General features: G+C 35.7%; 1 protein-coding gene across 3 annotated transcripts in view; it reads left to right on the top strand.

The window, feature by feature from the left end:
• Positions 1-13,999, top strand: part of cyb5a (cytochrome b5 type A (microsomal)) — a 45,286-nt gene that overhangs the window by 28,001 nt on the left and 3,286 nt on the right. For 2 of the 3 annotated variants that reach the window (XM_069921082.1, XM_069921083.1), the window contains 4 exons: positions 9,836-9,964; positions 11,040-11,069; positions 11,810-11,841; positions 12,520-12,613. In XM_069921082.1, the coding sequence (XP_069777183.1) occupies positions 9,836-9,964; positions 11,040-11,069; positions 11,810-11,841; positions 12,520-12,613 (285 nt within the window). The remainder of the gene's footprint in view (positions 1-9,835; positions 9,965-11,039; positions 11,070-11,809; positions 11,842-12,519; positions 12,614-13,999) is intronic. The other variant, XM_069921084.1, reaches the window with a different exon arrangement.

The following is a 13,999-nucleotide window of genomic DNA, read 5'->3' as shown; positions in this document are numbered from 1 at the left end:
CTGTTTGTTTTTCCCTTTTTCTTGCTTTTAAGTTATGGAGTGTGGAGGGGGTTGGGGAGGAGGGAAAAAATGAAAATGTCACTGTACATATTAATTGAAAATCTGTGTGTGTGTGATATATATATATATATATATAGTTACTGACGTGGTTTGCAGTGAAGTGTTAAATAAAAAAAATTATTTTTATAAAAAGTAGGAAGGTTTGTACTTGTTATTGCTTTCCTTTTAGTTATTTACCTGTGATCTTAAAGTATTCAAATGGAAATACTGTATTCATAAAATTGATTTGAACTGTTTGGGGCCATATAGATGACACTTTCCAGGTTCTAGTATTTCCTAATTTCAAAACGTGTCATCTTCAAGGAAATGTGAGGACGATTTCCGATTTATAATGTTATTAATCCAATAAACCAAACTTTGTAGATGCCGCTTTATCTAGCTTTAATTCATTGATAAAACGATAAACACTTTGCATAACTTCACATTAATATTTTCATAATGATGAATAAATAAAGCATGTACTGTATTTAAAAATATAACAGTATTCAACTTTAAAGAGATGTACAAGAAGAAATGAGATGAGATACGATGAAATTCAAAGAAAATTATCTCAAGCTCTCATCACCTTCATCGTTCATCAAAAAATTAGATGTAAGCTCTTAGTCTGCCAGATATTATGACATATTAAGTTACAGTCACTATGGTAACACTACAAACAATACTTTTTCTTAAAGAGACGAGCACAAAATTAACAAAAGAATTAAAAACACAAGGCTTTAACCTTTACATTCTGGCCCCTAATTATTATAACAGACATTAATGACTAATTTATAATAATTACTATTATAGATACCCAAGTAAATATGGTAAGTATAAGATTAGAAATCAAAATTTCTGCTTCTTGTAAAAGATTTTAGTAATAGGTTAATTTAAGTAATCAGTCTTGGCTTTAATCTGCACTTGCCGAACAAAACCTTTCTTGTCCGGAACTGTATCCATCATTTTTCCCAGCAACCAAGAATTTCTTGGTGCAGAATCATCTATGATATTTACAGTGTCTCCACATAAAAAAAATTGCATTTAGCTTTAGACCATTTTTGTCTCTCTTGTAATAATTAAATATATTCTTTAATCCATCTTTTCTAAAATAAATCCACAGTAAATTGCACTTGTTTTCATCTGCATCTCACATAAATATCTTCTTTCTGAAATTGACTTGGAGGCATTAAAGGTTTAGATTTAAGAAGTAAGAGGTGATTTAGTGTAAGTGTCTTAGTATCATTTGAATTGACAGAAATTTTAGTTATTGGATGACTATTTAAAATATTTTCGATTTCGCACACTGTCTGAAGATTGTTATCATTGAGTATTTGACTATTCAAAATGGAATTAAGAATTTTCTTGATTGATCTAATCATTCTTTCCCGCAAACCTCCATGATGTGATCCTGTGGGTGGGTTAAATATCCAACTAATTTCTTTTTGAAGTAATGCATCATGAATTTGATGTTGATCCCAATTTTGAATTGCTTTTCCTAACTCTAGTTGAGCATCTGATCCATTATCAGAACGTAATTCTTTTATTTGACCACACTTTGTGATAAAATGTTGAAGAACATTGATAAAGAGTCTGTATCAAGCGATGATGCTACTTCAGTATGAATTGCTCTCAAAGTCAAACAGGTAAAAATAGCTCTGTATTGTTTTTCAATACTTCTTCCTCGTTTTACTTGCAAAGGTCCAAAATAATCAACTCCCACGTATATAAATGGGGGTTCATCAGATGAAACTGTCTTGTGGCAAATCCGCCATTTGTTGTTGTCCAAATTTAGCATTTGCACGTTGACAATTAACACATTTTGATAGAATTCTTTTGATCAATGTTGAAGCACCAAGCATCCAATATTTCTGGCTTAATTCTGTTAAGATGTGATTACAACCATCATGACCTATTTTTTCATGTATATGTTGAACAATCAATTCAGAAATATGAAATTTCTTAGTTAAGATCATTGGATGTCTAACTTCTTCTGGCATTATTGCTTTTTCCAATCTTCCTCCTACTCTCAATACATCATTTACAAGAATAGATTTAGCTTGTAAACACAACTTGTTTGTAACATTCGGATTCTTCTTTTATTTTGCTATCACATTATCAAATGCTTTTTTTTCTGATGAAAACAAATTATTTCCAATTCAGCATTCACCAACTCATCAATTGTTTGGTGTTATGGGTCCAGAGGACCCCAAAACCTAGCAGCAATAGAAATTCACCAAGACAAATGGTTACTTAAACAAAAGTTACTTTTAATTTAAACATGAAAACAGGATCAAACTTTAATTACTGTTAACCCCCTTCTAATTCTAAGCTCACGTGTATGCAATGTATATAGAAGTTCAGAAAAGTTCTAAAGTCACAATCCAATCTCACTTCTCCAAGTTCACTGGTTACAGGCAATTCTTCTACTGTTCACAGAATTTAATATTTATGAATTTCACCAGGCTTTAGTAAATGGTTACCACTCAGGAAGGCTCTTGACAGTTTTCAGAGAGAGATTCATTACACTGATTCCTTTTTTTAAATCAACCGCTTCAGTGACTTGCCGAAAAAACTTGCCCCCTCAGTGTTCTCCAGATAATAACCCCTTTCTTTCAGGTCACCACAGAGTTCCTTTTCAAGTAAAACATTATACAGCCTCTTGTATGGACTGAGGGCTTTGACCAGGCTGAACTAAGAACTCACAACCTGTCTTCAAAATGGGGTTTTCCACAAGGTTGGCAGCTTGACCTGTTCCAGTTCCAGCTGCTGCTGCTGAATTCTTTCTCTCTCTCTCTCTCTCTCTCTCTCTCTCTCTCTCTCTCTCTCTCTCTCTCTCTCTCTCTCTCTCTCTCTCTCTCTCTCTCTCTCTCTTCCCCCCCCCCCCCTTAGAATAGCCAACTACTCTCAGACTCCAGCTCCGGACCTAATCTTCTGAGTTCGTTCATCTGTTGTTTTCCAAAACAATAATCCATTACTCCACAACATGTCCAATTAACACCTACTTGTGATGTCCTTATAGGTATTCTTCAAAGTTTGTGCAAAAACACTCGCAGCCTGGATTGTCTAGCCTGAGCAGAGCTCTGGTATTTTAAATGAGATCTGTTTTGAAGTGTTTATATGTGACCTACACTAAAAAACCTGCCACAATTTATCTCCTATAAAACATATCTATATACTATATGAAATATAACAATCTGTCACATAGGTAACAGCTCTTTCAAGACTTCAGATTTTCTTTTTTGATACGATTTAGAAGCATAGTTTTTAACCTAAGAATCCATGCGACTGCCTTTCTTAAAGGAAACAATGAAGAGTGATAGCAAATGAATTAAATAATTGGATCATTCTCATTAGATAGTTGAATAGAATTCACATTAGTGTTTTGGATTTCTGGATCCTCCATTAAAAAATTCTTTTAACACTTCTGAATTTGAGGCAATTCTTCTTGAGATTGCGAAAGAAATTGAGAACCAGACACCTAAGTTTTGGCTCTTTTCAGAAGCTATTGAATTTTTGATCCTCGTGAAGACATGTCAGTTGGATTATCCACTGTTTTTAAGATATCTCCATTGAGTAGCATGCAAAATCTTCTCGATCTCATTAATTCTGTTAGTCACAAAGGTAGTCTTCATGGTTTTGTAATTAATGTACTTAAGTACTGATGTACTATCAGTTCAAAACATAGAATCTGCTAGCTCCATTTGTAATTTTCTTCTTAACATGGTCTACTTTGATCGCTATAGTAGCAGCAGTCAATTTCATTCAAGGTATGGTGACTGGCTTTAATGGAGCTACTCTGGCTTTTCCCATTACAAATCCGCAATGTACTCTCGGTTATTTCGAGGTACTAAATAACTGACAGTACTAAAACCACCTTCGCTTGTGTCAGCAAAGTGGTGTAACTGAGCAAATGTGACAATTCCAAAGTCTGTTGATTCAACATGACATTTGTATATTCCAAATGAAAGGAAGGATTTCTCTTGAATTTTCTCTTCAAATTTAGAAGTCTCTGTTCTGCAATTATTATTTGAGAAATTCTTATATTTAAAATCAGACTTTTAGAATACAAACTTTTGGAATACAAATCTCTCTTTTCTTCAAAAGTTAACACTACACAGTAATGACCATCAACATGTTTAACAGAATTTGAAACTAAATCCAAAAACTGTTTATCATTGTTCGAAGGTTCTTGAATATATGGGAGACATTCTGGGTATTCAGTTTTAAATTGTTGTTCCCACAGATCATTAAGTTTGACAACTGAAATTCTGTTGACATTTACATTCGACGACTCTGATCATTATACATTTTTCCTCCTAATGGTTCGTTAATTGTCCAAGCAATGTTCTTACAGCATAAGATCTGTCATTTTGACTTATTACTTCTAAGAGGTTCGAGAGCTTTTGCTAAATCTAATCCAATTAACATCTCGATTTTGGCATCAATCTTGGATAAGCAAAAGTAATTTAGATGATCCCACTGCTTGATATCATCCTGATAGAGAATATTCTCCTTATTCACAGGCATAATCTTCTGAGTATATACACTTGGAAGATTGCAAATTTCATTGCATTTCAATCCAGTAATCTGTAAACCTGAAACTATATTAGTTTCAATGTTCTTCTCATCATTCATTGTCTTCAACAAATATGTGATCTTTTACCATGAAGATTAATTTTATTCAGTAATTCAACAGCACAAAATTATGTGATACTTCCTGGATCAAGAAATGCTCAAGTCTTTAGCATAAAGCTCCCTTTTTTAGCTTTAACCTGAACAAGAACTATTGAGAGAGCTTTGTTACCGGCCCCAGTAAGACTGTTTGCCTGAATCAAAGCTGAAGCATCCTCTCTGACTGTGTCTTTAGTCTTGGATTCAGATTGTTTGATATCCTGAACTTTACTTCCTTGAGTATGCAGTAACTTGGGATGTTTTAAACTGCATATATCACACCTGTGTCACTTATTACAAGTTTTGCTGATGTGTCCTTTACACAAGCAACCAAAACATATTCCATTCTTCTTTAAAAAGGAAACTTTCTTGTCATATAACTTTTTCTCCAATCGTGAACATTTTTCTAAAGCATGCTTATCTTTGCAATACAAACAGCTTTCCTGAACAGTCTGATCTTTTTCCTTTGTTTCCTTGTTCTTTCTTGTGTTTGTATCTGACACAGCAGTAACAAAGGTACTTCCCTTTGGTTTCTGTTGAGACGATGATTTAGACTTCTTTACATCTGTAGGAACTATTGAAGTATCCTTAATATTTACAAATGCTGGTATGAAGTAAACATGTACATGCCATTCCAAGAATTGTACAACATCCTCAAAAGTGTCGTCCATTCTGGGAAGATTCTTAAGCTCTGCAACTTTGGTTCTCCATAAATCCTTCAGCTTATCAGGCAATTTATTTACAATAATTGACAAATTAGCAAGCAAATACAGCTCTTGCAAATGTACACTACTTCCCATTGCATTTCAACATCCATGCAGAAAGAGTGCATATGCTTGTAACGCCTTTGTGTCCTCTGATTTTATAGATGACCAAGAGAAAATCTTGTCTATGTGGGCCCTTGCGATTTTTATGTTCATTGCCATAATGATGATCCAATAATTCTTTTGCCCTTTTAAATCCTTGTCCTGGATTCATATATTGACAACTTTTGACTAACTCCTTTACCTGTTCTCCAGTGCACTGTTCCAGGTAATACAGACGATCTTTAGTGTTTTTTGTATTACTTTCAATGTGATGTTGAAAGGATTTCATGAATGTCAGATATTGCAATGGATCTCCATTTAAAAACTGGAATTTCCTTCTTGGGTAAACCATATGAACCTTGTTGCTGTGCTAAAATAGCAGAAATTTCATTTTGTTTTGCTATGAGTGATAATATAGTTCTTGTCCACCATGGCTTGCAATTAGTTGTCTTGATGTGGTTGGAGCAAATGGATCTTGAACTTGTGCCATAGGTGTAGGACCTTGAGTTTTAAGTGATGGCATTGATGGGGATCCTTGGTATGTAAGTGATAGCATTGATGGGGATCCTTGACTTGTCGCTGGTTCTTCAGCAACATGAAGAGACTTGAGCACTAGCAGTGACACCCGTGGCTTCTTGCTCGAGTATATTTGTTTCTCATGGCTGCGGTACCCATTGATCTGCTGGAATGTTAGGTGCTAGCCCTTTGGGTATTTCACTTTGAGTGATAGATTTTGCAGAAGCCTGAGCTAATGCTTTTACTTTGGCTGTATTCATAGCATATTGTTCCTCAAGCTCTAGTCTTTTCTCTATTCATTAATCTATTTTGTTCTTCACTAGCCAACCACTTATGTTGTGCACAGACAATGGCCAAGTCTACTTGTGCCTTAGCACGCATAGCTGATATGCTTGAAGCACATGAAGCTGTACTTGGTTTAGATGCCATTGAAGACTTTGAAGATCTTCCTGCACTCATAACCTTGGAAATACTATCATCAGGATTCACATTTGAACTTTCAGATACCGCTGATTGAGTCTCCATCTTCTGCATTTTGCTCGATACAGCACCAATGGGACTTTGCAATGTACATTCATATGTTCCAGTTCCACTACCCTTTAAGTCAGCTAATGAGGCCTGCAGTGCCTCGATTGTGTCCTCTTCTAGCTTGGTAGTTGAAGCCGTTTATTCAATGGTGGCTGGCTCCAATCTCCTGCCAAGCATTTTGGTCCGCTTTGCTGGCTCAACTCACAACCAAACAGTTCTTTTAGAGGAGCTGTTTGCTCAAGGTCTTTAGCCCAACGAGACTTCTTAACCATCTTGGGTTCTTCACGCTACAGTCTGTCTTCTGGTTCCTGGGAACTGTAAACAAATTTGTATCTTGCTTGGTCCCTTTAAGAGAATATCTCTAAATTGCCTGTGGTTCTGCACACAAGCTGTTTTTTAATTAGATGTTTATAATAACTTTTAAGAACATTCTTCTGGGCTTCCTGCCAGATTCTGATAACCAAAGTTGTATCTTATCTTTCCAAGTTTACAGGTGTCTTCCTAGACTTTGACTCTATTTTAAACTGTGCAATTCACCTACATGTTCATATAGAGGCTTCTGGAATATTCTAATTTTACAGCAAGAATGTCTCTTTGCTTTTAACAAGTTGAATTCTTTCAGACAAATTTTACAAGCCTTTCTTCCAAAGTTCAGAACTATAATTTTCTTTGAATCAAAATATAGAAGATACTTTCCAAGTTCCAATATTTCCTAATTTCAAAACGTGTCATCTTCAAGGAAACATGGGGATGATATTCCGAATTACTGTCTTATTAATCTAATAAACCAAATTTTGTAGATGCAGCTTTATCTAGCTTTAATTCATTGATAAAATGGATAAACATTTTGCATAACTTGGCATTAAGATTTTCTTAAACGATGAATAAACAAACCATATAATGTATTTTAAAATATACCTATATTTAACTTTAAAGAGATACACCAGAAGAAATAAGACAAATTCAAAGAAAATTATCTCAAGCTCACGTCGCCTTCGTATTTTTTTTGAAGAATGAGATGCAAGCTCTTAGTCTGCCGGATATTATGTCATAGTCACTTTGGTAATGCTACAAACAATACTTAAAGAGATAGGCACAAAATTAACTATGAATCAAAAACAAGAGTTTAACCTTTATAGGCCATACTTGATCTGTTTCAAATATTAAATTCCTTTTCTATTACTATGCAGCTTTTTTTCTAAAACGCATTTGTAAGTCAGTTTTGAGATTGTACAGTTTTTTTTTAAATTGCCTTTTCAAATTTTATACAGACTGTTTTATTTTTGCATTCAGGATTCAGTCATAACTTCTGGTGTGCTGTGTGTGTGATGTACAATCTGCATTTCCTCATTGTGGTGTCATGGGATTCTTCAGGATGTCAATGGGCATTTGATAATTTGCATAGATTCAGTATGCCAAAGGGTTTATTTCTGTGCTCTATGACCTTTAAAAATAAGATAAAGGATTGCCCAAAGAATTCATTCATCTGGAGCCCCAAATTGTATTTTTTTTAAATCACTTTTTCAATGGCTGTTCTTTTTTGTCCTGTGGGGATACCTTCTGCCACCCTTTTTTTAAAAAAAAAAGATTATATATCCCATCTCTTCTAGATTCAAAATGTGTTCCTTGTTCTCCCATTTTAATGGGAGAATTAGAAAATCACAGGAAAATATTTACTCATGAAAATATGGCAAAAGGAGTCCTTGTTTCTTCCCAGCCTATTTTTTTTCTTCCATCCATCCTCCATCTTCCCCCTGCACCTCCACCCCCCCATCCCACCCCTCCTTCTCACACCTCTCAGCCAAGCCTTGTTTTGAAAAGGACTAAATTGCTGCTCCATCATAATTTGTTCCTCTTCTGCTTCCATTGTTCCTGAGCCAAGAGAAATTTCTTGATCAATTTGAATGCCTCTCCAAACTTGACCCTTTATTGTTTTTAATTTTCAGGTACCAATCTCTATAGAGAAGGGTTAATTGAATGCTCATATCCTGCCACTGTTTAAACTTAAAAGCAGGATTATCTGAGTTTTGGTAGGGATTTGACATATTTATAGGAAAGGGGCCTTGAGTAATGATGGGAAGTGGAGAAGCATAGCTGATCAGATAAATCCAAGAAAAATATTCTCTCCGGGTGTTTGTTTGGATTAACCTAATTGGGAAGAGAACATGTTTGAGAAGGATGTAGTTGTGTTCTTTAATGCCAAAATTCAGGTAAATGAAGAAATGAGAACCTGAAGAGATTTGGGCATGTCAGGCAATATCCATTGAGAGAAATGGACAGTCAACATCTTGAGTATGAAATGCAGACTGATGCTCTGAGTCTCTCCAGCTACTTGTTGTTAGCCCAAAGTTCCAGTGTCTGCAGATCTTTGAGTAAAGGTGGAAGCAGGGTATTGAAGTGGATGATTAACTATGATTTGTGTTGAATGGTGGGGTAGGCCCAAAGGGCTGAAGGACTACTGTTATTTTTTGCTTCAGCGATATCCTATTTTGCAATATCTTGCCGCCTTTTAGAAAGTGTGTGCATGTAAAGACAATTTTTACCAATTCAGTTGCTTCCCAATACAATGTTTTGTTTTTATTTGAGACCTAGAAATTCTATAACTACCTAGTAGGCAATTTTGTGCATGGATTAGTTTAACACCAGAAGCGTTAAACCAGTATTTGTTTATCTGTTGAGTATACTTTTTTGCACTACCAATAAGTAGTAATTCTGCCTTGCCAGCAGGAAAAAGAACCTTATGGATGGATGTATGTGATGTACAGTATGTATTTTGACAATAAATCTGAACACTTGAGTGCACAAGCCATATTAGGAAAGGTATTCTGGGGTCCTTGTTGAAAGATACAAGGGGCTTTACTTAAATAATACAAGTGTAGCATTTCTTGAATTAGTTTTAGCTTGCTGTTTGTATGTAAGTAAGCCTCAGTGCCAAGTTTTTATCTAGCCTGTAGCATTATGGTTCCAGTATACAGTGTGTGTCCTATTATTCACTCTCGTAAGTTGGTCTCAGTCAGAAGGATGCAAGATAGAAACAGATTCTCTGAGCATTTCTCCAGCATGTTTCTGTATTGCACTTAACCCCAGCATCTGCATAATTTTCTTGATTAACTACATTGATTATGGGGTCTTACTCTGAGCAGATTGATAGTCTTTTATTTCTAATTTTGCTTTTTTTTTTATATAAAAAAAAGGCTTTGGGATACCCTGAAGGGAATGTATAACAGCCATTATGAATGCAGATCATTCTTTTGAACCTATTTTGTATCTTGCAGCATCCAGGTGGAGAAGAAGTGTTGAAAGAACAAGCGGGAGATGATGCCACTGAAGCCTTTGAAGATGTTGGACATTCCACAGATGCGCGTGAAATGACTAAGCAGTACCTTATAGGAGAGCTTCACCCCGTGAGTTCTGTAACGATTTTTCAAGAAAACACACTAAATTGTTTTGTTGTTTAATGTATGTCACATTTTTAGCAAACTAATGTTCAGTGACACCTCAGAAGCAGGAAAATGAATTTTCTAGCTTGGAGGTTAAACATTTTTTTAAGTAATTCCTTGAGGGGAGAGGATATGGAGATTGGGGAATGTCCCAGAATGTTTAAAGAAAATTAAAAGTAACTTTTGTTTAAGTAACCATTTGTCTTGGTGAATTTCTATTGCTGCTGGGTTTTGGGGTCCTCTGGGCCCACAACATTGAATATTAACTAACAAAGTCTGATTTTAAATATAAGAATTTCTCAAAATAATAATGTGATAGATTATATCATATTTTATAATACATATAAATATGTTTTTATAATACATATAAATAGATTGTGGGGGTAGGATAGGACACAAACACTTCACAAAACAGATCTCATTTAAAATGCAAGAGCTCTGCGCAAACCAGACACTCTGGGCCCAGTGCCTTTGTAAAGAAATAAAAACTGCTTTGCTAAAGGTTTTCACAAGGAGGTGCAAATAGAAGAACCTGAGCTCAAGAGACTTCACAAGTGGGTGTTAATTGGACATGCTGTGGAGTAATGGATTATTGTTTTGAAAGCAACAGATGATTGTGTCCTGTGCCGCAATCTGTCTTTTTGTAGTTCTAAAAAGGTCATGTGGTTTTGCAAGCAGAAAGAGAAAACAGGTTTTCTCTGAGAGAGGGAGTTCAGTTCGAGTTCTGCAGTGATTTTTGGAAGCTGGCAGCTTGTTTAAACTCCATTTTGAAGACGAGTTATGAGTTCTGAGTTCAGCTCCTAACCTCCATTAGATTTTTTTAATATATTTTCTCTAATTTGATTCAATAATATTGTTCTCATCTGACATTTCTCCATTCCAAATCTCCAGATAAATTCATTCAAACAATTAAACTTTATTCTTATAAGGTTGATTACTGTTCTTTTCACAGTTAATTTACTTCAAAATTTGAAGGTTATTCAGCTAAATAAATAGACTTTTTTTTTAATGGTTACTTATTTCATATTTCCTCTTCCAGGATGACAGAGGTGCTTTTGAAAAACCAAAGGTAAAATTACTTTTTCTTTCTGACAAAGAACAGGGACATCAGAAGTAGGTTCATTTTATTGAAGCATCAGATAATTGAGAGAACGGACACAGACGAAGAGATGAAGCTTGTGATAGATTGGTTCGGATTATATTAAATTGTGGGGTAGCATGAGGAGCTAAGTAGGAACATAGGAAGTAGGAACAGGAGTAGGCCGAAAATGGCCCATCGAGCCTGCTCCGCCATTCAATACGATCATGGCTGATCTAATTTATGACCTAACTCCACCTACCTGCCTTCTCCCCATATCCCCTAATTCCCCTTTCCTGTTCTGATGTTCTTATTCCTACACAATTTAGTTTTAAAGGACTATTCCCTTCTAATTAAAGAACCTACTACTGCATATTGCCTGCAGTTGCCTTTGGTTTATTGAACAATAGGTCAAAGTGGTGCAAAGAAAAAGCATGGCCCATACATCCTGCAACTTTGGTCTCCTATTTTACTCAATGCCAGTCATATATTGCACCTTGTGAAAGATTTCATGCGTTTCTTTTATAAAGAATTTCGATGTGAAATCTGAGATTAAATTTAAACTTCTGCATTATTCGACGATCTGTGCAAATAATGTAAATGCTATGTTATAACCTAAAGGGAGATTAAAGAAAACAAATACAATTGCAAACACTGTGAGCTAGTCTTTTTTTCAAGTAGAATGGATTACTGCTGTTTAATGTAATGAACTTTGTCCCTTACTCTTACAGGAGCAAGTTATAATAGAGAAATATGAACCAAGGTACTATTTTTTTTTCTCTCTTATTGGGAATGCTTTTTAAATGATCAGCATTTTTCCTGCCAGAAAGCATATTGTTGTATTGAACTTTGCTCAGCAAGCAGCGCACCTCAAACTCGAACCATTAATGAGGCTGTGTGTTCTGACTTTTGATTTTTTGCTATTACAGGGCTGTAAATCAAAACTTGTTTTGTAGATTGCAGATGCCTTAAAGACTCTGTCTAATTCATCAATATTGTACTCCATCGCATGAATTTGAGTTTTAAAATGTTCTTTCAATTTCATTTGTTTTGCACTTTTTTGTAGTAACTTGTCTTGGTTTGATTTGTTCATTCACACCCATGCAACATTTGCATTAAAAACATATTCCATTTCTTATTCCCTGAATGTTTTGGAGCAGCGAACTTATAGACATGACATTGAATTGTTGTCACATAACAAGATAGTTGAAAAACTTTGTTTTGTGCTATCTAAGCAAGTCAACCCAGATGGTACAAAACTTAGACAAAAGTATAGGGTATGATGTTGCTAGGACAAAGTGCAGGATAGAGATACACTTAAACAATGCAGGGGCATATTTTACCAATGAGATATCCATTTAACTGTCTGATATCAGTAGAAAAGAACATCTCCTTAAATGTAATGGTTCATAATTTCAAAATCATATCTTCTGCCTGACAGAAAGAGGGAGAAGAGTACTATGGGTGGGATGGACCCTTTAATATGTTGGCAGCTTTCCCAAGTCAGTGAGAGGTATAAATGGAGTCATTGGAGGGTAAGTGGTTTATTGGTGGTATAAGCTCTATATTTTCTCAAGTGTATCTTGGAGGTGGGGGTAAGAAATTATGCCAGTTACTCTCATTTTAATTGCACTTGTGAATTGCAAGGTGATGTCTGTGTTTGCTTGCAGTGGATAAAAACTGTAAACCCCAGGTCAGTATTTTTAAAAATGCAGCCATAACCAAGTATTTTAGAATACATTCCTTGTTCTTTTTGAATCAACAATGAGAGGTATTTGCAAACTATAAGACTTGGGAGCAGAATTATGCCATTCGACACGCTGATTCTGCTTGAGGTTTTTTACCCCCACAATATCATTCTGCAGCCTTTCCCCACAACATTTGATGACTTTACTAATCAACAACCTATCAACTGTTATATAATGTCAGCACAACATTGGGTCAAAGGGCCTGTGCTGTAAATTTCTAGGTTCACTGTTCTGCTTTAAATATACCTTCACAGCTGCCTGTGGCAACGAATTCCACAGAATCCATTGGCTGGAGACATTTCTTCTTATCTTTGTTCTAAAGGGACATATTTTTATTCTGAGGCTGTGCCCTCTGGTTCTAAAATCTCCCATTTCTGTACACTGTATTCCATCTGATACTTTTTGTCCCATTCTCCCAACGTGTCTAATTCTCTCTGCTTCCTTAACACCACACATCTCTTCACTTTGCATCGTTCGCAAACTTGACCACAAAGCAAGCCATTGATTCCATCAAATACAGAAAGTCCCCCATTTACGATGGGGTTACGTTCTTGCACTTCATTTGGATGTCAAAAAAATCATGTCAAATAAGGGCAGTGGAATCAGTGTGGGGACCGACAAGGCGTTGTGGGGAGAGAGCGGAGCAGTGGAATCAAGTGTGCGGACTGATACAATGTTGTCAGGAGACACTAAAAATTCAAAGTACAGTACAGATTTGAATCATTGTAACTTTAAAAAATCATGAATCGGACCATCATAAGTCGGCACCTATCAGTATATCATTTAAATACAACTTGAAAAGTAGTGGAACCAACACCGACCCCTGCAGAACACCACTAGTCACTGGCAGCTAGCCATAAAAGATTCCCTTTATTTCCAGTTTGCCTTCTACCAGTCAGCCAATCTTCTACCCGTGCTCTTACCTTATTTAGGAGCCTCAATTGGGGTACCTTGTCAAAGGCCTTCCAAAACTCCAAGTAAGAACTTCAAGAAATTTGTTAGGCAACATCTCCCTGAAGAAATCATACTGGTTATTTTATCTTGTGCTTTTAAGTACCTTGAAACTTCATCCTTAATACACTCTAGAATCTTGTCCACCATTGGAGTCAGGCTAACCACCCAAAAAAGTGGAGAGCCATTTGCAATTTTCCATTCCTTTATAACCATTCCCAA

This window comes from Narcine bancroftii, chromosome 2, assembly GCF_036971445.1.
Source record: "Narcine bancroftii isolate sNarBan1 chromosome 2, sNarBan1.hap1, whole genome shotgun sequence".
Lineage (NCBI taxonomy): Eukaryota > Metazoa > Chordata > Chondrichthyes > Torpediniformes > Narcinidae > Narcine > Narcine bancroftii.
Note: the sequence above shows the minus strand (reverse complement) of the source record. Positions and strands in the feature narration are given on the sequence as shown.